General features: G+C 49.5%; 1 protein-coding gene across 1 annotated transcript in view; it reads left to right on the top strand.

The window, feature by feature from the left end:
- Positions 1–13,143: 13,143 nt before the first annotated feature.
- dll4 (delta-like 4 (Drosophila)) overlaps positions 13,144–27,384 on the top strand; it is a 58,537-nt gene continuing 44,296 nt past the window's right edge. The window contains exons 1-3 of the mRNA XM_068038390.1: positions 13,144–13,586; positions 14,168–14,419; positions 15,268–15,325. Coding sequence (XP_067894491.1) covers positions 13,533–13,586; positions 14,168–14,419; positions 15,268–15,325 — 364 coding nt within the window. The 5' untranslated portion in view covers positions 13,144–13,532. The remainder of the gene's footprint in view (positions 13,587–14,167; positions 14,420–15,267; positions 15,326–27,384) is intronic.

The raw sequence follows: 27,384 nt of genomic DNA, 5'->3' as shown, positions 1-27,384 counted from the left end.
AGAGCTCCGTACAACAGAAGCATCACTGTACTGTACAGAGCTAGGAGGTAAACTGGAAACAAATGAGGGAACAATCAAGCACTTTCTGTAAAGGGAACCTTTTCCCTAGGGGGCCCTCCATCGACAGACATTCCTGATGCTGCTGCTAGCTTCATTCTTTCCTTATGCATTTCCCAACAGTCAGAGGTTGTGCTGTTCTGATGTGAGGAACATGAGTTCCTATGAGTCTCTGCAGTACGCCTCACAGTATAATGTTAGCTCCTGGGCAAAACACATCTTTGCAACTCAATCCTTCACTCCGTGTGTTGCCATGGCAGCCCGTGTCAACAAGCTGCATCCCTGAAATGATACACAAACAGAAGCCACACAGTCAGGAATCAAACAAGGCCAGTGACAGAGAGATGGGACCTTCAGCTGGTGTGTGCTGGGTGAGCTGGAACTGCCAAAGACTGTCCTTAGAATGTGTCACTGAAAGAGGGAAAGAAAAGAGCTGTCCAGAACAAGACTGTGTCAGCTTTCATTGTGCTGATTAATTAGCAGACACTATTTCCAATAAATAATTGATTGGTTTGTTTACCTATAATATTCCTCTGTGCCAGTCTCACCGGTTCCACACCTGTATCGCCCTGTGCCAGTCTCCGCCACTGGGATAGCAGGCAGTGCCCGGAATGATTCTGCCTTTGATCCTCCTTGCACACTGTGAGGACTCACCAGCTTGTTGTCGCTGCTTCTCACTGTTATGGAGCTGAGAGTTGACACAACAGATCAGTGTGGGCAAGGAGTGGGTCCAGGGCAATGGCCAGACTCCTGCCAGTATGAAGGTCACACATTCAAAACTACTGAGCTTGTTTGCTGGTGTACCAATCGCAGCCAATAGAGTCCCAAACCCAATAGAACTATCGTAACTTGGTCTCATAAAGCAGTTAAAGGATCTCATTCTGTACACTGCACCTCTCTGCTGTCCATCCAACTGTGTGCGATTCACCAGTGAAGATGACGGCCATTACTTAAATATACACCATTGGTCTGGAGCTATACTGGCCGGTAAGGGCTAGTATTTGACCTCCGAGGCTGAACAATAGGCTGATTGTTCTCAGCCAAGGCTGCAGGAACAGCCCTCCTATCGACCTCAGTGCCTGGGCTGGTGAGGGGAAAACCTGGCAGGACTCTCACTGTGTGTTGCCATGCAGTGACCCCCTGGCACTCCGCCCTCGAGAGATCACCATGTGTGGGGGCAGCAGAGGGAAAAGGAAAGGGGCTGATGGCGAGTTGTGATGTCACCTACCCACCCCACTTCACTCCCCCGTTAAGTAACCCATTGGCACTGCCTTCAACCAGGAAGAGGGACTGGCTGCCAGCGAAACTGAAGGAGAAATATGTATAATTAAGACAACTTCATTTAATCAATGGATCCCGGGTCTGATTGAAATATAATTCGGAGAAATGAGAGATCATGCACTCTCGGCAAAGAACAAGGATTGGAAACACTCTCTAGATAATGGAACATGAAACATTTCCCATGGAACAGTTCAGAAAGCCAGGTTTTTGGAAGTGGAGTATTTATTGATAAAAGGGATCTCTTTCCCCAGTGAGTGGTGAGAACGTGGAACACACTGCCACTTGGATTGATTGAAACAGAGCATTGATGCATTTAAGGGAAGGCTTGATGTATACTTGAGGGAGAAGGGAATAGCAGGATAGGGAGTCAGAATGGGGTAAGCTGGTTAGGATGGGAGGAGTCTCGTGTGGAGAACTGTAGGGCCAAAGGACATGTTCCTGTACTACAGATTCTAAGTAAAGTTGTAAAAATAAAACACAGATTGGTGTCCTCATTTTTGTGAATAGGGGCACAGAGTACAGAAGAGGTGATGCTAAACAGTGGTCAGGTTACAGATAGAGCATAGAGTCCAGTTTTAGACACCTTACAATAGGAACATACATAATTGGTGTACAGGAAAAGAGCAGCTGGGCCAACAAGCCTATTCCGAGGATGTCAATGTTATGGAGAGAGTGCAGAAGAGATTAACTAAGATGATCCCAGGTGTGGAGGGTTTTAGTTATGGGGAGAGGTTTGAAAAGCTGGAGCACCAGTTATCAGTTCAATGATAACACTCTCTTCTGAGTCAAAAGGTTACGGGTTCAAATTTCACCGCAGAATTTTGAGCACAAAGTCCAGGCTGACATTCCCCACTGCAGTACTGAGGGCACTGTCAGAGGTGCCGTCTTTAAAATGAAACAACAAACCGAGGCCCTGTCTGCCCACTGAGGTGGATGTAAAATAATTCACTGCACTTTGAAGAAGAGCAGGGGAGCTCTTCCCAGTGACCTGGATAATATTTACCCCTCAACCAACATCGCTTATTGCTATTTTTGTGGGATCTTGCTGTGCGCAAATTGACTGCTGCATTTTCCTACGTTACAACAGTGACTACACTTCAGAAGTCCTTCACTGGCTGTGAAGCTCTTTGTGATGTCCTTAGACTGTAAAAAGCGCTTTTAAGGAGTTTCATCTTTTCATTAGAACAGAGAAGTTTAAGAAACTATAGAGGGGTTCAAAATTTTGAGGCGCTTTGAGAAAGTAATTCCGAGGAAACTATTTCTGTTGGTCGGTGAGTTGGTTACATAAGAAGATTAAGATTTTTGATCATCAAAAGAACAAAGGGAGAGGGTTGTTAGGACATGGGATGCTGATAGCGTGGGAAACAAAATTTATAGTAGATTGTAAAAAGGGAATGTTACAACCAGGTGAGAGGGGTCTAGGGGTTCTCTCTCATAGAGCATGGCTACCCCATCAGAACCCGAACAGACCCGATGACATGTGTCGGGTTTGGGTCGGGTCAGGTCTCTCTTCTGGGTCCGGCATTCGGGCTCGGGTCGGGGCGGGCTGGGTCGGACACAGTACTGCCTTTTGGTCAGGGAGCGAAAAGCTTCCAGATTTGAACAGCCAGGACGTCAAGGCAGGAAACATGCATCCAGACTGTGCACTAGTCTGCAGTGAGCGATTCCATCCAAGATAGAGCATGACCTCTTTAATATAATCAACTTCATTCTGGTGGTCAGGTTGGGTCGGGTTGGGCGCGGGAAAAAATCAAAGAACTCGGGCCAGGTCGGGCTCAGGTCGGATGTGGTTCTGTCGAGCTTGGGTCGAGTTTCAGTTGCAGACCCGAGCAGGCCTTTACCCTCTCAGCCTTTGCCTGGTTTAACCGTAATAGGGTTTAATTTTTTAAAACACCGTGTTTTAGCTCCCCCTTAGTGAATCCTTGTTCACCGCTTTCCAATGGTGAGGCAAAGAAATCAATTCAGACAAATCTTCTTAGATTTTAAACAAGAAAGGCGGAAGTTTATTAATCTTAAACTCTAATCCGGTTACCGACTACGAATATGCCATGCTTGCATGCATATGCGATAAACACACTCGCAGATAGAGACAGAAAAGTAGAAAAGAATAAAGGGGAAAAGCTTGAGGCAATAGATGGGTTTCTATTTTACTGTCCTTTGAGTTTGCTGTGAAGTTTTTGGTTGCCGGTGAGACTTGCAAATCTTTGGGGCCCAGTTCATGCTTCAACTTGTTTCGAGGTCGGAGTCTTTTCTCTCTCAAGGTTTACGTGTCTTCCGTGGTTTGGGAGAAAGCCAGAGAGAGAGAGAGGCTTCCTTGTTCCAGGTTCCAGTTCAAAACTGCCTTCAGGCTCTTTCTCTGTAGCGCAATTCAAAAAACCCCAGGTTGCCCAGCAGGTTAGTCATGTGACTAGCTGATTTGACCACTTCTGTTTGTGGATTCTGCCATCTTAGCAGTCGTCCTGGAATGTGAGCTTCCTCACCTTCCTCACCATTTTGGGTTAAGTGGACCAGGTAATAGTCCTTTGTCTCTCCAAGCACTGTCTGTTAGTATGCAAATATTTTTCCAGCCAAGTGTCTGGTGATTTTCTTTTTAACAAGTCCTTTCTTCACTGCATCAGCAGTTTAAAATCAATGTTCATATAACAAAATTAATATGCCACATTCTTGGCAGGTGAGGGTCTGCATGACAGGAAGTAGATAATTATATGGAACAGAAAAAAATTGAAAGCATGTGGAGAAAGGGAAGGGGATTGGGACTGAAAAAGGAGGCATAGGGATGATGGTCCGAATGGGGAAAGGGGAATAGGGCTGAGGGGAGAAATCTTCCAGAGAAAGGGCACAGGGATGAGGGGCCGAATGGAGGAAGGACAGGGAAAATGCGTGCTGTAAAAGTTCAATGATTATTCCAAACACTGATATATTATAAATACAAATAAAGGTTTTGTAATTCTGAAACAAAAACAAGAATTCTGGCAATGCAGGAGTCAGTCTGAACCAGATAGCTCACTGTTGTCAGTAAAGGATTTCCCTCAATATTACCCTGTCTTTTCCCTGTTCAGATGTCGAAACGCCTGCGGTGTTTTTCCAGCATCTTTTTGTTTTTATTGAGATAATCTTACACCTGTGGAGAGCTTTATTTTATAGGTTTGGGCCTCTCTGATATCCAAGCATCTTGCTTTGACTGAGTGAATGATGCAGGAGGAGACCCACAGACCAGTGTAGATAGACAACTGGGCTCAGGGGAGTAGAGGGTAAGAAATCCTCTTACCCATTGGCTACTTTAATTGGTGAACAATACTCGGGCACCCATCTGCATTACAGCAGGAATACACCACGGACCTTTCCACTTGGTACCAATATATCCTGATCCTGGGAGATAACTGCCTACTTCCAGGATGGCCAGTCCATGGGGCCTTCATTCAGTCAATTTAGAATAGGCTGCAGGTCCTAGAGTGAAGGAACTTTCATTTATTCAGTGTCTTCCATATCTTCAGCTTGCATAGGGCTCAGCGGGGGGCTCAGCGGGGGGGTGGGGTGCGGAAAGGGAGGTTGGGTGCTCAGCAGTCTAGTGGGAATAGGGTCAAGGGAGTAGGAAGTGGGCCTCATGGAAAAGATGAGCTTGGAAAGGCATGGGAAGAAATAGGAGAGAGGCACGGGAGGGAGGGGGTTCAAAGTTTTTCTTGGGTAGGCGTGCATAATGGGTGATAACACACTGCGTGCCCATTAGACACCCACCCTTCTGATGTTCCATTTGGTTGGCTTCAATAAAAGTCCATATTAGGCGGGGAGTCTAACAGGCGGTCAATGCAATACTGCCGGCTGTGCACTATTGCCCAGGAGGAATTTCTACCCCATGGATTCAGGCCTGGGGGAGGGAGGGTGGGGGCAGGGGCAGCTGAATGGACAGTCTCAACCTTAGCGATGAAGACGTCTATGAGGTCCTTGTAGTTGTTGTTGGAAGTGAGGGTGGAGGTGGCAGGGGAGAGAGGATTAAGGAGAAGGTGGGTTGTGGAGAAATAAATTCCAGGGCTTTTCATAAACACACCAGAAACAGTACCCATTTGAAACACGCCAGCACTGTAAATTCACTTAAGCGGAAGCAGTTTGGCAATGCAATTAACAACGCCACTAAACATGTAACAAATCCCTCTGACTATGTACTCTCAGAAAGCGAGAAGTTTGTTCTTGCGCATGGTTTCAATTTTGGTGTGCTTTCATCCCAAATCAAACGGGAAGAGGTATTTGCTGAATTTGAACTCCTCAACTCCCAAATTTCCTGCCACAAACTAGTGTCCACTGAAGACGCTGAATCCTTGAAAGGATGTCTATACAGGCATATTGCAGGATTCTGAATGACATGTCTGATTTCCACATACAACGTGAATGTCTGATAGTCTGTGAGGCCTTAAGACCAACCTGGACATACACATCAGTAAACCTGACAAAGGGATGGGAATAGTCATCCTTAACAAGCATGACTATATCAGCAAAATGCACGCCATTCTTAATGACGGATCCAAATTCGTATCCATTGGACCTGCCGCTCAACATGACTGGACAGCCTTGCTCGAAAGTAAGCTTAAAAAACGCTCGCTAGACTTGTGTAAGAGCAATGAGCTGCCGGTGATGTATATGACCGGGTTCGTCCTCACAGCTCGCCGCGTCCACGTATGTATGGGCTGCCCAAGACATACAAAAGTGATGTCCTTCTACGCCGTATCTAATCTATGACGGGTTCTGCACAACATCAATTGGCCAAATGGTTGGGTGAATTGTTACAACCAGTTTTGAGCAAGTTCTCCACATTCATGGTGAAGGATTCCTTCACATTTGCGAAGACCATACAGGACTTGCATATCGATAGCAATGACATGTCCATGTGCTCATTTGACATTGCTAGCCTATTCACCAATTCACTTAAGGAAGCCATAGATATTTGCACTACAGCATTATATCATGGCGATCTATATCCACCACCATTGCATGAATCAGTATTCATTGAACTTATGAACTCGGCAACGCACACAGTTGAGTTCAGTTTTAATGACACCATGTATGCCCAAATAGACGGTGTTGCTATGGGATTCCCTCTAGGTCCAGCTCTCGCAAACATCTTTGTTGGGTTCCATGAGAAACGTGTCTTTGAGGGAATGACACCAAACCTCCTACCTCTTGCATATTTCCGATATGTAGATGATACATTTTCTATATTTGAATCCACAGCTGCATGCAATAATTTCCTTACACGTCTTAATGGGCTCCATCCTATGCTCAAATTCACCTTTGAAATGCAGCAGTCAAATGAGCTCCCTTTCCTTGACGTACTAGTTGAGAAATCTGCTAATACGTTCTCTACCACGGTCTACCGCAAACCTACCTTCACTGGTCAATACACGCGTTGGGATTCTTACAGTTCCACGTGCTATAAGATTGGCCTTATCGGCAACCTCGTAAATAGGGCCTGAGCCATTTGTTCACCATGCAAGCTTGATGCTGAAATTGGGCGAATCAAAGACATCCTGCGTGACAATGGCTACACTGATCAGATCATTTCTCGCTGTATATCACGCAAACTTATGAACGGGCCTAAGGCCATCATTTTCAGCCCTGAACAGTGCCCAGTCTACCTCAGATTACCCTGGAAAGGTAACATATGCCAAAAATTTGAGCAACTGGTGAAACTATGCAGTAGCAACACCTGTGTTGTCACCACTAACAGGATGCTGCCTTCAAGCCAAAAAACCATCCTGCCTATCACACAAATGAGTAATGTGATATATGAATGTCAATGCCAGTGTGATGCTAGGTATATAGATCGTACATCCCAAAGACTGGTGGATCGTATCAAACAACATGTCCCTTCCGCTGTTCACAATGGGAAAGGTACAGGCCATACCCAACCAGCCCGTGCTTGAAAACTCCAACATTAGATGTGATTCTGCGATTGGACAACATTTGCTAAATAATCCTCAGCGTGCTAAGAATTACGCTAACAACCAATTTAAGATTGTCAGTTGGGCTCGCAGTGTGGTACATTTGTGCATACTGGAAGCTACATATATTAATACACAGGGCCCTGTTCTTTGCAGACAGAAAGAACATGTACACACATTGTGCCTGTTTCAGCTAAACAAAATAAGTGACAGCCATTTGTTAGTGCATCCCTCGGAGCAATGCCTTGACCAATCAGAGTCAAGCTGCCTGGTTTAAATTTCAAACAAAGCTCGGCAGTTAACTGTCAGTCACCGTACGCTGGTGTCTTTGCCATGGCAATGCCTCTACCAATCAGAGTTCACTTGCCAACCAATCAGCACTCCCTTCTCATACAGTATAAAGTTGCCGTTTGCCCTTACATTGGTATTCTTATGGATTGTCCTGATGAATGCAAGACAAAAAGCTTCGACAACATGTCTCTATTTTCAGCAATACAAAAGGGAAATTCTGAGATAGGGTAGAAGGCAGGAGACAGAGAGAAAGAGAGAAAGGGGGACAGAGAGAGATACACAAAGGGGGGCAGAGAGAGAGGAGGGAACAGAGAGAGAAAGGGGACAGAGAGGGGGTGCAGAGAGAGAGAGAAGGGGGACCGAGAGAGTGGGGACAGAGAGAGGGAGAGAGAGAGAGAAAGGGAACAAAGAGAGAGAGAAAGGGGGACAGGAGAGTGAGAGAGGGGACAGAGAGAGGAGGATAGAGAGAGAGAAAGAAAGGGAGACAGAGAGAGAAAAAGGGGGCAGCACGCGCGAGAGAGAAAGGACGATAGGGGGGACAGTGAGAGAGAGAAAGGGGGACAGAGAGAGAGAGAAAGACGGACAGAGAGAGAGAGAGAGAAAAGGGACAGCGAGAGAGAAAGGGGACAGAGGGAGAGAAAGAGGGACAGAGAGAGAGAAAGAGGGACAGAGAGAAAGAGGGGGACAAAGAGAGAAAAGAGAGAGAGAAAGGGGGACAGAGAGAGAGACAAAAGGGGGCAGAGAGAGAGGGGGACAGAGAGAGAGAGGGGGGACAGAGAGAGAGAGAGAAAGGGGGACAGAGAGAGAAAGAAAGGGGGACAGAGAGAGAGGTGGGGACAGAGAGAGGGACAGAGAGAGAGAGAGCAAGGGGGACAGAGAGAGCGATGGGGGATAAAGAGAGAGCAAGGGGGCACAAAGAGAGAGAGAGGGGACAGAGAGAGAAAGAGCGGGGACAGAGGGGAGACACAGAGAGCGTGGATGACACAGAGAGAGGGGGAACAACACACAGAGGGGAGGAACAATACAGCGAGGGGTAACACAGAAAGGTGGGTCACAGAGAAGGGGGACAGAGAGAGAGAGGGAGAGACAGAGAGAGTCAGAGAAGGAGAGAGAGTGATCAAGATCACTCCTGACAGATGGATATCTATCCAGAATACTCTGCATCACTACAAGTGTGTGGGTAAACATTGACTACTTGTGCAAGCAAGAAAAATGCCAGGTATCTCACTAAATCAGTGTCCATCATAGTGACGAGAAAGTAAGCCAATAAATTAATCTTCTCATTGTTCACAAAAATGAACATTTGTTGTTATTTTGATTAATAGTAAGATACATTTTTAATGCCTTTATCTTTCTGAAATAGTCTCACCAGGCCCCTATGTAAGGCAAAAATTGTAATATGAACATACGAATTAGGAACAGAAGTAGGCCATTTGGCCCCTCTAGCCTGCTCCGCCATTCAATAAGATCATCGCTGATCTGTTTGTATTTCAAATTCCACACTCCCATCTACCCTGATAACCTGTGATTCCCTTGCCTAACAAGAATCTACCTACCCCCGACTTAAAATTATTTAATGACCCCGCCTCCACCACCTTCTGAGGCAGAGAGTTCCAAAGTCGCACAACCCTCTGAGAAAAATAAATTCTCCTCATCTCTGTCCTAAAAGGGCGACCCCTAATTTCAAAACAGTGTCCCCTACTTCTGGACTCCGCCATAAGAGGAAACATCCTTTCCACATCCACCTTGTCAAGACCGTTCAGGATCTTATAAACTTCAATCAAGTCTCCCCTCACTCTTCTAAACTCCAGTGAAAACAAGCCCAGTCTGTCCAACCTTTCCTCATAAGACAACCCGCTCATTCCAGGTAGCAATCTAGTAAACCGCTTCTGAACCGCCTCAAACGCAAAGCATAACATCCTTACTTTTATTTTCAATTCCTCTCGTAATAAAGGATAGCATTCCATTAGCCTTCTTTATAACTTCTTGTACCTGTATACTAGCTTTTTGTGATTCCTGCACGAGAACACCTAGATCCCTCTGCATCTCGGAGTTCTGCAGTCATTCTCCGTTTAAGTAATACTCTGCTTTTTTATACTTCCTGCCAAAGTGAACAACTTCACATTTTCCCACATTATACTCCATCTGCTAGATTTTTGCCCACTCACTCAACCTATCTATATCAGACTGCAACCTCCTTCACAACATACTTTCTTACCTATCTTTGTGTCACCTGCAAATTTAGCTACCATGCCATCGCTCCCCTCATTTAAGACATTGATATAAATTGTAAAAAGTTGAGGCCCCAGCACTGACCCCTGCAGGACTCCACTCATCACATCCTGACAATCAGAAAAGGACACATTTATGCATACTCTCTATTTTCTGCCAGCCAGCCAGCTAATCTTCTATCCATGCTAATATGTTATTCACAACACCATGAGCTCCCACTTTGCGCAATAACCTTTTATGTGGCACCTTGCTAAATGCCTTCTGGAAATCCAAGTACAGTACGTCAATGGTCTCCCCATTAGCCACAGTGCATGTTACTCCTTCAGAGAACTCCAATAAATTGGTTAAACATGATTTCCCTTTCACAAAACCATGCTGACTTCCCGATTACCTCAAGTTTTTCTAAGTGCCCAGCTATAGCCTCCTTAATGATCAATTCAAACACCTTCCCCACGACAGATGTCAAGCTAACTGGCCTAAAGTTACTTGTTTTCTGCCTCCCCCACCACCACCCCCTTCTTGAACAGAGGGGTTATATTTGCTACTTTCCAGTCTGATGGAACCTTTCCAGAATCTAGCGAATTTTGAAAGATTAACACCAACGCATCTACTACTTCATTAGCTACCTCTTTTAAGACCCTAGAATGAAGCCCATCAGGACCTGGGGACTTGTCAGCCCGCATCTCCATCAGCTTGGTCAGTACCCCTTCCCTAGTGATTGTAATTTCACCAAGTTCCTCTCTTCCTTCCACCTCCTGATTTATAGCTATTACTGGAATGTTTTTTGTATCCTCTATATTGAAAACAGAAGCAAAATATTTGTTCATTTCATCCATCATTTCCTTATTATCTACTATTAACTCCCCATTCTCACTCTCTAGAGGGCCAACACTCACTTTACTTACTCTTTTCCTTTTTAAATACCTGTAGAAACTCTTGCTATCAGTTTTTACATTTCTAGCTAGATTCCTCTCATACTCTAATTTCTTTCTCCTGATTAACCTTTTAGTCATTCTCTGCCGTTCTTTATATTCTGACCAATCATCTGACCTGCCATTCATCTTTGCGCAATTAAATGCTTTTTCCTTAAGTTTGATGCTTTCCTTAACTTCTTTAGTTAACCAGAGCTGGTGGGTCCTCCCCTTAGAATTTTTTTTTATAGTAGGAATATACTTATTCTGAGTATTCTGAAATATCCCCTTGAATGTCTGCCACTGCTTCTCTATTGATCTATCTCCTAGCCTAGTAACCCAGTTCACTTCAGCTAGCTCAGCTTTCATGTTCACATAATTGCCCTTATTTAAGTTTAAAATACTAGTCTTAGACCCACTCCTCTATCTTTCAAACTGGATGCAAAATTCAATGATTTTGGGGTCCCTGCTACCTAGAGGTGCCTTTACTCTGAGGTCATTAATTAATCCTGTCACATAACACAATAGCAAGTCTAATATAACCTGCTCTCTGGTTGGCTCCAGAACGTGCTGCTCTAAGAAACTATCTCAAAAGCATTCTATGAACACTTCATCCAGGCTACTAATGCCAATCTGATTTTCCCAGTTTATATGTAGATTAAAATCACCCATGATTATTGTCATCCCTTTATCACAAACACCCAATATTTCTTCTTGTATACTTCGTCCTACATTGTGGTTACTGTTAGGGAGCCTGTAGACCACTCCCACTAGTGACTTCTTTCCCCTACTATTTCTCATCTCTACCCAAACCAATTCTACATCCTGATCTCCTGAACCAAGGTCATCTCTAACTATTGCATCAATACCATCCTTAATTAACAGTGCTACCTTTCCACCTTTACCTAGCTTCCTATTCTTCTTAAACGTCATATACCCTTCAATATTTAGGACCCAATCCTTGTCATCCTGCAGTCATGTCTCCATAATGGCTATCAGATCATATTTGTTTACTTCAATGTGCGCTATCAGTTCATCTACTTTGTTATGAATGCTACGTGCATTCAGATACAGAGCCTTTGGTCTTATAGTTTTGTTATCTTTGTAACATCTAGTCTTGACTGTTGGTGTGTTCTTAGAATTTTTCTCTCTGTCCCTTCCTGCCATTCTCTGACCTTCATTTCCCATATTACTATTCTGCTCTCCTGCCTTGACTCTACCCCTTGGTTTACTACATCTACCCAAGCTTGATCCCTCACTGCCCATGTTTAGTTTAAAGCCCTCTCTACTTCCCTAGTTATACGGTTTGCTAGAACACGGTCCTAGCACGGTTCAGGTACAAAGTGTCCCAACGGTACAGCCCCTACTTTCCCCAGTGCTGGTGCCAGTGCCCCACAAACCAAACCCCACTTCTCCCACACCAATCTTTGAGCCATGTATTAATTTCACTAATCTTACCTGCCCTCTGCCAGTTGGCACGTGGCTCAGGTAATAATAGAGATTATTACCCTTGAGCTTCTGCTCTTCAATTTGGTGCCGAGCACCTCATACTGTCAAAGCAGAACCTCTTTCCTAGTCCTACTTATGTCGTTGGTACCTACAGGGACCACAACAACTGGATCCTCCCCCTCCCCACTCCAAGTTCCTGTCCAGCCCTGAGCAGATGTCCCGAACCCTGCCACCAGGTAGACAACAGAGCTTTCTGAACTCAGACTGTGGCCCCCATGCAAAAAGGTTGCACACCCCTCATCCAAAACTCATTATTGGAGCCTTGTTTTGGATTGAGTGCGCTATTCTAAAAAATTGTTTACAAGAAAACTCCCAAACCCTTGAACTCACTAATAAAAATAAGTAACGTCTCTAGAAAATGTGAAGCTGAAAACTCTCAGTGATCTGCCTCTGTTTGCAATGAGTTAACTGTTTGAAGTTGAGACGGATAATATTCGGTATTTGGCCATTCCATTAATGTACCACAGCTGCTGCTGTCTGTTATGGTACAGGCTCCTTCCCTGCAATCAGACCACAGAGAAAACTCGGGCTCTGTATTAATTCTGGGTGTAGCCACCAATTTATCAAGGTGATAAAAGTGAGACAGAAACTGGACTGTCACCAGCTCCCTCCCAGTGACTGACAACCTGGGTAATGCATGCAAAGGAGGAGGACCCCCACCTTCCTCCCTCCCAGTGACTGACAACCTGGGTAATACATGCAAAGGAGGAGGACCCCCACCTTCCTCCCTCCCAGTGACTGACAACCTGGGTAATACATGCAAAGGAGGAGGACCCCCACCTTCCTCCCTCCCAGTGACTGACAACCTGGGTAATACATGCAAAGGAGGAGGACCCCCACCTTCCTCCCTCCCAGTGACTGACAGCCTGGGTAATTGAGCCTCTATTTAAAGGGAGTTAAGGCGCGCAGGCGGTGCAGCTGCAGTGAAGTGTCAGAGAGAGAGGCTGGTGCCTGGATGCAGCCTGTCCCCCATACACATACACACATACACACACACACACACACACATATATACAACACACACACACATCCAGAGGTACGGGGATCTTACCGGAGCAGGAGTTTGGCTCGGATTGACACCTGGTTTGGAGGTTGTTGCGGGAGTGGGGACCAGCTGCAATTTGTCTTTGCCCTGCCTGTCCCAGGATCAGCAGCTTTTGGAGAAGCCAATTTAAAAGCCCGATCCTGCTGATACAACAGATCTGTTTGTTTTGGAAAAGGGACACAAAGCTGCCAGTGGGAGCCGAGGGAATCACAAGCAAACCAGAGGAAATTAGCCGAGCCTTGGAGAATTATCGGTGCCCAGGAGAGGCGTGGGATGGCAGCTTTACCCAGCATTGGCACCGCTTTTTTCCTACTCCTTGTGCCCCAGGTAAACCTTCCAATTACTTCCTCCTCCTGTATTTTACCCCTTACCGGAGGCTACATTCTCCTCTCCCCCACATCAGCATCCCTTTCACCGTTTCTTCCCACCCTCTCTTTCTCTGCCTTCTCTCCAGCCCTGTCACTCTCTCTCTTTTCTCTCCAGACCTGTCACTCTCTCTCTCTCTTCTCTCCAGCCCTGTCACTCTCTCTCCTCTCCAGCCCTGTCACTCTCTCTCTCTTCTCTCCAGCCCTGTCACTCTCTCTCTCTCTTCTCTCTAGCCTTGACTCTCTCTCTCTTCTCTCCAGCCCTGTCTCTCTCTCTCCAGCCCTCCCTCTCTCTCTCTCTTCTCTCCAGCCTTGACTCTCTCTCTCTCTCTCTTCTCTCCAGCCCTCTCTCTCTCTCTTTCTTCTCTCCAGCCCTCTCTCTCTCTCCTCTCCAGCCCTGTCTCTCTCTCCTCTCTGGCCCTCTCTCTCTCTCTCGCCCTCTCTCTCTCTCTCTCTAGCCCTGTCACACACTCTCTCTCTCTCTTCTCTCCAGCCCTGTCTCTCTCTCTCTCTCTATTTACTATGTCTGTTGTATTTTTAAAGGTTTCCAGCAGCGGTACCTTCGAATTGAAGCTCCAGGAATTTGAGAATGGCGGGGGGTTGTTAGCGGCTGGCAGTCGCTGTGTGCCCGAGTGTCGTACCTTCTTTCGGGTTTGTCTCAAGCACTTCCAGATGGTGGTGTCCCCGGAGCCCTGCACCTACGGCAGTGTGTTGACCTCGCTGCTGGGCAGCAACTCGTTCAGGGTGCTGGCGAGTCAGGAGCCGCTCAGGCTCAACTTCACTTTCAAGTGGCCGGTGAGAGCATCTCTGTTGAAGCTGGGCGAGAGAGAGGGCGAGCGGGACAGGATCATTACTGTTTCATATTAGAGAAGGCATCCCACTATTAAATGAAGCGAAATTTCAGAGTGAGATTCAATCAGATTGTGAAGTGTGAGGGTGCCTGGGAATATCAGCTTGGAAAAAGCCAGCAATTGAATAAACCATGTAGAGTTACTGTGTCCTGAGCCTTGAGACCCACTTCAAGAGAGAGACAGAAACACAGAAATAGGCGCACATATACACAGATACACACAGAACACAGTTATGTGATTCTGTGAAACACGCACACACAGGAGACACACAAACATTCACGTAGAAATACAGACAGAAATACACAGCCTCAGAAAGGCACTTGTACTGAAATACACGGGTACAGACGCACACACACACAGATACATACAGACAGAGACACACCGATATAGAGACGGTCACACACAGAGACAGAGACACAGACAGACAGAGAGAGACACAGAGATTCACAGAGACAGACACAGGCACCACAGAGATATACAGACACACGGAGCCAGTGATGTTTAAACCGTTACTGAATGCACACATAAAGAACCATCTTTCCCTTGTCCCCAGTACGGAGTAGCAGGGACACGCTCTTAGACAGGAGAATAACCAGGGTCTGGTCGGAAAAGCAGGCAGAGAATGGGAATGGGAAAGCTGGACCGTGTGCCCGGTGCGGTGAGAATGGGGGAAATTGCAACCAGCTCGCTCCTTGCAACTCAAGCTATATTTAATGTTATTCATATTACAACAGATGCAGATTACTAAATGACCGTTGCTGATTCTAAGTTTTTGCTTCTTCTATTTGACAGGGAACTTTCTCTCTGATAATCGAAGCCTGGAATTCTCCCTCTAAGCAGCCGACCCCCAGTAAGTGCCCGGCATTCAGAGACCGCGAGGGGGCGGTAGCGGACCGCACCTTGTGCACATCAGCACTCAGTAATAGATCCCTCAGTAATAGATCCCTCAGTAATAGATCCCTCAGTAATAGATCCCTCCGTAATAGATCCCTCAGTAACAGGTCCCTCAGTAACAGCCCTCAGTAACACAGCCCTCAGTAATAGATCCCTCAGTAACAGGTCCCTCAGTAACAGCCCTCAGTAACACAGCCCTCAGTAATAGATCCCTCAGTAACAGGTCCCTCAGGAACAGCCCTCAATAACACAGCCCTCAGTAATAGATCCCTCAGTAACAGGTCCCTCAGTAATAGATCCCTCAGTAACAGATCCCTCAGTAATACAGCCCTCAGTAATACAGCCCACAGTGACAGAGCCCTCAGTAATACAGCCCTCAGTAATACAGCCCTCAGTAATACAGCCCACAGTGACAGAGCCCTCAGTAATACAGCCCTCAGTAATACAGCCCTCAGTGATACAGCCCTCAGTAATACAGCCCTCAGTAATACAGCCCACAGTGACAGAGCCCTCAGTAATACAGCCCATAGTAATACAGCCCTCAGTAATACAGCCCACAGTGACAGAGCCCTCAGTAATACAGCCCTCAGTAATACAGCCCTCAGTGATACAGCCCTCAGTAATACAGCCCTCAGTAATACAGCCCTCAGTAATACAGCCCACAGTGACAGAGCCCTCAGTAATACAGCCCTCAGTAATACAGCCCACAGTGATACAGCCCTCAGTAATACAGCCCATAGTAATACAGCCCTCAGTAATACAGCCCACAGTGATACAGCCCACAGTGATACAGCCCACAGTGACAGAGCCCTCAGTAATACAGCCCACAGTGATACAGCCCACAGTGATACAGCCCTCAGTAATACAGCCCACAGTGATACAGCCCACAGTGACAGAGCCCTCAGTAATACAGCCCACAGTGATACAGCCCACAGTGATACAGCCCTCAGTAATACAGCCCTCAGTAATACAGCCCACAGTGATACAGCCCTCAGTAATACAGCCCTCAGTAATACAGCCCACAGTGATACAGCCCACAGTGATACAGCCCTCAGTAATACAGCCCTCAGTAATACAGCCCACAGTGATACAGCCCTCAGTAATACAGCCCACAGTGATACAGCCCACAGTGACAGAGCCCTCAGTAATACAGCCCACAGTGATACAGCCCACAGTGATACAGCCCACAGTGACAGAGCCCTCAGTAATACAGCCCACAGTGATACAGCCCACAGTGACAGAGCCCTCAGTAATACAGCCCACAGTGATACAGCCCACAGTGATACAGCCCTCAGTAATACAGCCCTCAGTAATACAGCCCACAGTGATACAGCCCTCAGTAATACAGCCCTCAGTAATACAGCCCACAGTGATACAGCCCACAGTGATACAGCCCTCAGTAATACAGCCCTCAGTAATACAGCCCACAGTGATACAGCCCTCAGTAATACAGCCCACAGTGATACAGCCCACAGTGACAGAGCCCTCAGTAATACAGCCCACAGTGATACAGCCCACAGTGATACAGCCCTCAGTAATACAGCCCTCAGTAATACAGCCCACAGTGATACAGCCCACAGTGATACAGCCCTCAGTAATACAGCCCTCAGTAACAGAGCCCTCAGTAATACAGCCCTCAGTGATACAGCCCACAGTGATACAGCCCTCAGTGATACAGCCCTCAGTAACAGAGCCCTCAGTAATACAGCCCTCAGTAATACAGCCCACAGTGATACAGCCCACAGTGATACAGCCCACAGTGATACAGCCCTCAGTGATACAGCCCTCAGTAACAGAGCCCTCAGTAATACAGCCCTCAGTAATACAGCCCTCAGTAATACAGCCCACAGTGATACAGCCCTCTGTAATATAGCCCTCAGTGACAGAGCCCTCAGTAATACAGCCCACAGTGATACAACCCTCAGTAATACAGCCCTCAGTGACAGAGCCCTCAGTAATACAGCACTCAGTGATACAGCCCACAGTGACAGAGCCCTCAGTAATACAGCCCACAGTGATACAGCCCACAGTGACAGAGCCCTCAGTAATACAGCCCTCAGTAACAGAGCCCTCAGTATTACAGCCCTCAGTAATACAGCCCTCAGTAACAGAGCCCTCAGTAATACAGCCCTCAGTGATACAGCCCACAGTGACAGAGCCCTCAGTAACAGAGCCCTCAGTAATACAGCCCACAGTGATACAGCCCACAGTGACAGAGCCCTCAGTAACAGCCCTCAGTAACACAGCCCTCAGTAACAGCCCTCAGTAATACAGCCCTCAGTAACAGCCCTCAGTAATACAGCCCTCAGTAATACAGCCCACAGTAACAGAGCCCTCAGTGACAGAGCCCTCAGCAACAGAGCCCTCAGTAATACAGCCCTCAGTAACAGAGCCCTCAGTAACAGAGCCCTCAGTGACAGAGCCCTCAGTAACAGAGCCCTCAGTGACAGAGCCCTCAGTAACAGAGCCCTCAGTAACAGAGCCCTCAGTGACAGAGCCCTCAGTAACAGAGCCCTCAGTAACAGAGCCTTCAGTAACAGAGCCCTCAGTGACAGAGCCCTCAGTAACAGAGCCCTCAGTAACAGAGCCCTCAGTGACAGAGCCCTCAGTGACAGAGCCCTCAGCAACAGAGCCCTCAGTAATACAGCCCTCAGTAACAGAGCCCTCAGTAATACAGCCCTCAGTAACAGAGCCCTCAGTGACAGAGCCCTCAGTGACAGAGCCCTCAGCAACAGAACCCTCAGTAATACAGCCCTCAGTAACAGAGCCCTCAGTAACAGAGCCCTCAGTAACAGAGCCCTCAGCAACAGAGCCCTCAGTAATACAGCCCTCAGTAACAGAGCCCTCAGTAATACAGCCCTCAGTAATACAGCCCTCAGTAACAGAGCCCTCAGTAACAGAGCCCTCAGTGACAGAGCCCTCAGTAACAGAGCCCTCAGTGACTGAGCCCTCAGTAACAGAGCCCTCAGTAACAGAGCCCTCAGTGACAGAGCCCTCAGTAACAGAGCCCTCAGTGACTGAGCCCTCAGTAACAGAGCCCTCAGTAACAGAGCCTTCAGTAACAGAGCCCTCAGTGACAGAGCCCTCAGTAACAGAGCCCTCAGTAACAGAGCCCTCAGTGACAGAGCCCTCAGTAACAGAGCCCTCAGTAACAGAGCCCTCAGTGACAGAGCCCTCAGTGACAGAGCCCTCAGTGACAGAGCCCTCAGCAACAGAGCCCTCAGTAATACAGCCCTCAGTAACAGAGCCCTCAGTAATACAGCCCTCAGTAACAGAGCCCTCAGTAACAGAGCCCTCAGTGACAGAGCCCTCAGTGACAGAGCCCTCAGCAACAGAGCCCTCAGTAATACAGCCCTCAGTAACAGAGCCCTCAGTAACAGAGCCCTCAGTAACAGCCCTCAGCAACAGAGCCCTCAGTAATACAGCCCTCAGTAACAGAGCCCTCAGTAATACAGCCCTCAGTAACAGAGCCCTCAGTAACAGAGCCCTCAGTAACAGAGCTCTCAGTAATACAGCCCTCAGTAATATGGGCAGTTTTAACATGTTGTAAGTTCTAACAAAGGCTTCTTGCTCCCTCAACCCCACACCGCCACTTTTTGAGTTTAATTGCAATGACCAGTGTAGGGTTTTGAAGTTCCAGCCTCCATTTACTCAATGCTGAATTAGCAGCTCTGCATCCCAGAGCCCTGACTGTTCAGCACAATCAACTTCCTTTCGTTTATTTTTGGCGTGGGAAACCGAGCTGGCCGACGGTGAGAAAAGCTAAACCTTGCCAAGAAGTCAAGGCAGCCTTTTCCTGCGCTTTACACCTTTAACAATAAACGCCACCCTTTTTGGAAGGCTTGCATCAGTTGTAGTGGGGGAGGAGGAGGCTGACATTAAGAGGGAAGAAGGGAGATGGCTCAAAGATCCTTCATTCACTCTGTCTCCATCACTCCCGGATTGTCTGTCTCCGTCACTCTGGGATCTGTCCGTCTCCGTCACTCTGGGATCTGTCCGTCTCCATCGCTCCGGGATCTGTCCGTCTCCATCACTCCGGGATCTGTCCATCTCCATCACTCCCGGATTGTCTGTCTCCATCGCTCTGGGATCCGTCTGCCTCCATCACTCTGGGATCTGTCCGTCTCCATCGTTCCCAGATTGTCTGTCTCCACCGCTCTGGGATATGTCTGTCTCCATCACTCCAGGATCAGTCCGTCCCCGTCACTCCGGGATCTGTCCGTCTTCATCACTCCGGGATCTGTCCATCTCCATTGCTCCGGGATATGTCCGTCTCCATCACTCCCGGATTGTCTGTCTCCATCGCTCCAGGATCCGTCTGCCTCCATCACTCTGGGATCTGGCTGTCTCCATCACTCCGGGATCTGTCTGCCTCCGTCACTCCTGGATCTGTCCGTCTCCATTGCTCCGGGATCTGTCCGTCTCCATCACTCCCGGATTGTCCATCTCCATCGCTCCGGGATCTGTCCGTCTCCATCGTTCCCAGATTGTCTGTCTCCATCGCTCCGGGATCTGTCTGTCTCCATCACTCCCGGATTGTCTGTCTCCATCACTCCGGGATCTGTCTGTCTCCATCACTTCTGGATTGTCTGTCTCCATCGCTCCGGAATCTGTCTGTCTCCATCACTCCCGGATTGTCTGTCTCCATCACTCTGGGATCTGTCCGTCTCCATCACTCCCGGATTGTCCATCTCCATTGCTCCGGGATCCGTCTGCCTCCATCACTCTGGGATCTGTCTGTCTCCATCGTTCCCAGATTGTCTGTCTCCATCGCTCCGGGATCTGTCTCTCTCCATCACTCCCGGATTGTCTGTCTCCATCACTCCGGGATCTGTCTGTCTCCATCACGTCTGGATTGTCTGTCTCCATCGCTCCGGGATCTGTCTGTCTCCATCACTCCCGGATTGTCTGTCTCCGTCACTCCGGGATCTGTCTGTCTGCATCACTCGGGATCTGTCCGTCTCCATCGCTCCGGGATCTGTCCGTCTCCGTCACTCCCGGATTGTCTGTCTCCGTCACTCTGGGCTCTATCCGTCTCCGTCACTCCGGGATCTGTCCGTCTCCATCGCTCCGGGATCTGTCCGTCTCCATCGCGCCGGGATCTGTCCGTCTCCATCACTCTGGGATCTGTCCGTCTCCATCACTACGGGATCTGTCCGTCTCCATCGCTCCATGATCTGTCCGTCTCCGTCACTCCCGGATTGTCTGTCTCCGTCACTCTGGGATCTGTCCGTCTCCGTCACTCTGGGATCTGTCCGTCTCCATCACTCCGGGATCTGTCCGTCTCCATCGCTCCGGGATCTGTCTGTTTCCGTCACTCCCGGATTGTCTGTCTCCGTCACTCTGGGATCTATCCGTCTCCGTCACTCTGGGATCTGTCCGTCTCCATCGCTCCGGGATCTGTCCGTCTCCATCAGTCTCGGATTGTCTGTCTCCATCACTCTGGGATCTATCCGTCTCCGTCACTCTGGGATCTGTCCGTCTCCATCAGTCTCGGATTGTCTGTCTCCATCACTCTGGGATCTATCCGTCTCCATCGCTCCGGGATCTGTCCATCTCCATCACTCCCGGATTGTCTGTCTCCATCGCTCAGGGATCCGTCTGCCTCCATCACTCTGGGATCTGTCTGTCTCCATCGTTCCCAGATTGTCTGTCTCCATCGCTCCGGGATCTGTCTGTCTCCATCACTCCCGGATTGTCTGTCTCCATCACTCCAGGATCTGTCTGTCTCCATCACTCCTGTATTGTCTGTCTCCATCACTCTGGGATCTGTCTGTCTCCATCGCTCCCGGATTGTCTGTCTCCGTCACTCCGGGATCTGTCTGTCTGCATCACTCGGGATCTGTCTGCTTCCGTCACTCCTGGATCTGTCCGTCTCCATTGCTCCGGGATCCGTCTGCCTCCATCACTCTGGGATCCGTCTGCCTCCATCACTCTGGGATCTGTCTGTCTCCATCGTTCCCAGATTGTCTGTCTCCATCGCTCTGGGATCTGTCTGTCTCCATCGTTCCCAGATTGGCTGTCTCCATCCTTCCGGGATCTGTCTGTCTCCATCACTCCTGGATTGTTTGTCTCCATCACTCCGGGATCTGTCTGTCTCCATCGCTCCCGGATTGTCTGTCTCCATCACTCCGGGATCTGTCTGTCTCCATCACTCCCAGATTGTCCGTCTCCATCACTCCGGGATCTGTCCATCTCCATCACTCAGGGATCTGTCTGTCTCCATTGCTCCAGGATTTGTCCATCTCCATCACTCTGGGATCTGTCCAACTCCATAACTCCCAGATTGTCCGTCTCCATCACTCCGGGATCTGTCCATCTCCATTGCTCAGGGATCTGTTTGTTTCCATCACTCCCGGATTGTCCGTCTCCATCACTCTGGGATCTGTCCATCTCCATCACTCCGGGATCTGTCCAACTCCATCACTCCGGGATCTGTCCAACTCCATCACTCCCAGATTGTCTGTCTCCATCACTCCGGGATCTGTTTGTCTGCATCACTCGGGATCTGTCCATCTCCGTCACTCAGGGATCTGTCCATCTCCATCACTCCGGGATCTGTCCTTCTCCATCGCTCCCGGATTGTCAGTCTCCATCACTCCGGGATTTGTCTGTCTCCATCACTCCCAGATTATCCATCTCCATCACTCCGGGATCTATCCATCTCCATCTCAGGGATCTGTCCATCTCCATCACTCCGGGATCTGTCCATCTCCATCACTCAGGGATCTGTCTGTCTCCATCACTCTGGGATCTGTCCATCTCCATCACTCTGGGATCTGTCCATCTCCATCACTCTGGGATCTGTCCGTCTCCATCGCTCCGGGATCTGTCCGTCTCCATCGCTCCGGGATCTGTCCGTCTCCGTCACTCTGGGATCTGTCCGTCTCCATCACTCCGGGATCTGTCCGTCTCCATCGCTCCGGGATCTGTCCGTCTCCGTCACTCCCGGATTGTCTGCCTCCGTCACTCTGGGATCTATCCGTCTCCGTCACTCTGGGATCTGTCCGTCTCCGTCACTCTGGGATCTGTCCGTCTCCATCGCTCCGGGATCTGTCCGTCTCCATCACTCCCAGATTGTCTGTCTCCGTCAATCTGGGATCTATCCGTCTCCGTCACTCTGGGATCTGTCCGTCTCCATCGCTCCGGGATCTGTCCGTCTCCATCACTCCCAGATTGTCTGTCTCCGTCAATCTGGGATCTATCCGTCTCCGTCACTCCAGGATCTGTCCGTCTCCATCGCTCCGGGATCTGTCCATCTCCATCACTCCCGGATTGTCTGTCTCCATCGCTCTGGGATCCGTCCGCCTCCATCACTCTGGGATCTGTCCATCTCCATCACTCCCGGATTGTCCATCTCCATCCCTCTGGGATCCGTCTGCCTCCATCACTCTGGGATCTGTCCGTCTCCATCGTTCCCAGATTGTCTGTCTCCACCGCTCCGGGATCTGTCCGTCTCCATCGCTCCGGGATCTGTCAATCTCCATCGATCCGGGATCTGTCCGTCTCCAACACTCCGGGATCTGTCTGTCTCCATCACTCCAGGATCAGTCCGTCTCCGTCACTCCGGGATCTGTCCGTCTTCATCACTCCGGGATCTGTCTGTCTGCATCACTCCCGGATTGTCTGTCTCCATCGCTCCGGGATCTGTCTGCCTCCCTCACTCCTGGATCTGTCCGTCTCCATTGCTCCGGGATCTGTCCGTCTCCATCACTCCCGGATTGTCCGTCTCCATCGCTCCGGGATCCGTCTGCCTCCATCACTCTGGGATCTGTCCGTCTCCATCGTTCCCAGATTGGCTGTCTCCATCCTTCCGGGATCTGTCTGTCTCCATCACTCCTGGATTGTCTGTCCCCATCACTCCGGGATCTGTCTGTCTCCATCGCTCCCGGATTGTCTGTCTCCATCACTCCGGGATCTGTCTGTCTCCATCACTCTGGGATCTGTCCATCTCCATCACTCCGGGATCTGTCTGTCTCCGTCACTCCCAGATTGTCCGTCTGCATCACTCTGGGAAATGTCCATCTCCGTCACTCAGGGATCTGTCCATCTCCATCACTCCGGGATCTGTCCATCTCCATCACTCTGGGATCTGTCCATCTCCATCACTCCGGGATCTGTCCATCTCCATCACTCTGGCATCTGTCCATCTCCATCACTCCGGGATCTGTCCATCTCCGTCACTCCGGGATCTGTCCATCTCCATCACTCTGGGATCTGTCCATCTCCATCACTCCGGGATCTGTCCACCTCCATCACTCCGGGATCTGTCCATCTCCGTCACTCTGGGATCTGTCCATCTCCATCACTCCGGGATCTGTCCATCTCCGTCACTCCGGGATCTGTCCTTCTCCATCGCTCCCGGATTGTCAGTCTCCATCACTCCGGGATCTGTCCATCTCCGTCACTCCGGGATCTGTCCTTCCCATCGCTCCCGGATTGTCAGTCTCCATCACTCCGGGATCTGTCCATCTCCGTCACTCCGGGATCTGTCCTTCTCCATCGCTCCCGGATTGTCAGTCTCCATCACTCCGGGATCTGTCCATCTCCATCACTCCGGGATCTGTCCATCTCCGTCACTCAGGGATCTGTCCATCTCCATCACTCCGGGATCTGTCCATCTCCGTCACTCCGGGATCTGTCCATCTCCATCACTCCGGGATCTGTCCATCTCCGTCACTCAGGGATCTGTCCATCTCCATCACTCCGGGATCTGTCCATCTCCGTCACTCAGGGATCTGTCCATCTCCATCACTCTGGGATCTGTCCATCTCCATCACTCCGGGATCTGTCCATCTCCGTCACTCAGGGATCTGTCCATCGCCATCACTCCAGGATCTGTCCATCTCCGTCACTCAGGGATCTGTCCATCTCCATCACTCCGGGATCTGTCTGTCTCCATCACTCCCAGATTGTCCGTCTCCATCACTCTGGGATCTGTCCATCTCCATTGCTCAGGGATCTGTCTGTTTCCACCACTCCGGGAACTGTCTGTCTCCATCGCTCCCGGATTTTCCGTCTCCGTCACTCAGGGATCTGTCCATCTCCATCACTCCGGGATCTGTCCGTCTCCGTCACTCAGGGATCTGTCCATCTCCATCACTCCGGGATCTGTCCATCTCCGTCACTCAGGGATCTGTCCATCTCCATCACTCCGGGATCTGTCCATCTCCATCGCTCTGGGATCTGTCCGTCTCCATCACTCCGGGATCTGCCTATCTCCATCACTCCAGGATCTGTCCATCTCCATCATTCCGGGATCTATCTGTCTCCATCGCTCCAGGATCTGTCCATCTCCATCACTCCGGGATCTGTCCGTCTCCATTGCTCCAGGATTTGTCCATCTCCATCACTCTGGGATCTGTCAGTCTCCATCACTCCGGGATCTGTCCGTCTCCATCGCTCCAGGATTTGTCCATCTCCATCACTCTGGGATCTGTCTGTCTCCATCACTCAGGGATCTGTCTGTCTCCAGCACTCCCAGATTGTCCGTCTCCATCACTCCGGGATCTGTCTGTCTCCATCACTCCCGGATTGTCCGTCTCCATCACTCTGGGATCTGTCCGTCTCCATCGCTCCCGGATTGTCTGTCTTCATCGCTCCAGGATTTGTCTGTCTCCATCACTCCAGGATCTGTCTGTCTCCATCGCTCCCAGATTGGCTGTCTCCATCGCTCCGGGATCTGTCCACATCTCCATCACTCCAGGATCTGTCTGCGTCTCCATCACTCTGGCAGCTGTCTGTCTCCATCACTCCAGGATCTGTCTGCGTCTCCATCACTCTGGCAGCTGTCTGTCTCCATCACTCCAGGATTGTCTGGAATCAGTCCAGGATCTGTGTCTCTAATACTTTGGGATCACTCCAGCTCTGTGTGTCTCCATCACTTCAGGAACTGTGTGTTTCTTTGTCACTCCGGATTATTCTGAAATCAGTGTGTCTCCATCTCTCGGGATCTGTGTGTCTCCATCACTCTGGAATATGTGTGTCTTCATCACTCTGGAATCTGTGTGTCTTCATCACTCCAGGATCACTCTGGAATCTGTGTGTCCTCATCACTCCAGGATCACTCTGGGCTCTGTGTGTCTTCATCACTCTGGAATCTGTATGTCTTCATCACTCCAGGATCACTCTGGGATCTGTGTGTCTTCATCACTCTGGAATCTGTGTGTCTTCATCACTACAGGATCACTCTGGGATCTGTGTGTTTCTGTCACTCCGGTCTCTGTGTGTCTCCACCACTCCAAGATCTGTGTGTCTCCATCACTCCAGGATCTGTCTGTTCCCATCACTCCGGAATCTGTGTGTCAAGGATCATAGGAACAGGAGGAGGCTATTTAGTCCTTTGAGTCTGTTCTATCACTCAATGAGATCATGGCTGATCTGTAGCCTAACCCACAAATCTGGCTTTGTCCCAGATCCCTTAATACCTTTGGTTAACAAAAATCTATCAATCTCAGATTTAAATTTTACATTTGATCAAGCATCAATTACTGTTTGTGGGAGAGAGTTCCAAACCTCGATCACCCTTTATGTGTAGAAATGTTTCCTAATTTCAGCCCTGAAAGGTCTGGCTCTACTGTTTAAAGTACGCCCACAGTCCTAGTCTCCACAAGCAGTGGAAATAGTTTCACCCGATCTACCCTATCCCCCTGAATAATCTTGAACACTTCAATCACGTCACCGCTTAGCCGTCTAAATTCCAGGGAATACAACCCCTGTAATCGTTCCTCATAATTAAGCCTTGGAGTCCAGGTATCATTCTGGTGAATCTACACTGCACTCTGTCCAAGGCCAATATATCCTTCCGAAGGTGTGTAGCCCAGAACTGCTCACAGTATTCCAGATGAGATCTAACCAGGGCTTTATATAGCTGAAACATGACTTCCAACCTCATGTATTCTAGTCCTCTTGATATAAAAGGACAGCATTCCATTAGTCTTCTGATTATTTTCTGTACCTGTTCACCCTCTATTAGCATCCCCATCATCCTAGGGTTGCGAATTCTGACTCATGCCATGATATCTCCATGGGACAAGGGGAGGAAGCTGGCCCCAAGAACTGCCTCACCTGGCTCAGGGATTGAACCTGCACTGTTGGTGCTATCCTTCACCATACTCTAGCCATCTAAGCTAACCAACCCCATTTGTATCTGTCCATTGGCACTTTCATGATCTATGTACATGAACCCTCAAGACTCTTTGACTGCCACTGCTTCGAGCTATTCACCATTTAGAAAGTGCCGCTGCTCTCCCCATGTCCCTGCTCTTTCCGTGCCCCTGCTCTCCCCATGTCCCTGCTCTCCCCATGTCCCTGCTCTCACCGTGCCCCTGCTCTCTCCGTGCTCCTGCTCTCCCCATGTCCCTGCTCTTTCCGTGCCCCTGCTCTCTCCGTGCCCCTGCTCTCCCCATGCCCCTGCTCTCCCCATGTCCCTGCTCTCACCGTGCCCCTGCTCTCTCCGTGCCCCTGCTCTCTCCGTGCTCCTGCTCTCCCCATGTCCCTGCTCTTTCCGTGCCCCTGCTCTCTCCATGTCCCTGCTCTCTCCCTGTCCCTGCTCTCTCCATGTCCCTGCTCTCTCCATGCCCCTGATCTCCCCATGTCCCTGCTCTTTCCGTGCCCCTGCTCTCTCCGTGCCCCTGCTCTCCCCATGCCCCTGCTCTCCCCATGTCCCTGCTCTCACCGTGCCCCTGCTCTCTCCGTGCCCCTGCTCTCTCCGTGCTCCTGCTCTCCCCATGTCCCTGCTCTTTCCGTGCCCCTGCTCTCTCCATGTCCCTGCTCTCTCCCTGTCCCTGCTCTCTCCATGTCCCTGCTCTCTCCATGCCCCTGCTCTCCCCGTGCCCCAACTCTCCCCTTGTTCCTGCACTCTCCGTGCCCCTGCTCTCCCCGTGCCCCTGCTCTCTCCATGTCCCTGCTCTCTCCATGACCCTGCTCTCCCCGTGCCCCTGCTCTCTCCATGTCCCTACTCTCTCCATGTCCCTACTCTCTCCGTGCCCCTGCTCTCCCCGTGCCCCTGCTCTC

Source organism: Heterodontus francisci, chromosome 9 (assembly GCF_036365525.1).
Source record: "Heterodontus francisci isolate sHetFra1 chromosome 9, sHetFra1.hap1, whole genome shotgun sequence".
Classification (NCBI taxonomy): Eukaryota; Metazoa; Chordata; class Chondrichthyes; order Heterodontiformes; family Heterodontidae; genus Heterodontus; species Heterodontus francisci.
The sequence above is the reverse complement of the archived record's forward strand: the minus strand, read 5'-3'. Positions and strand labels throughout refer to the sequence as shown.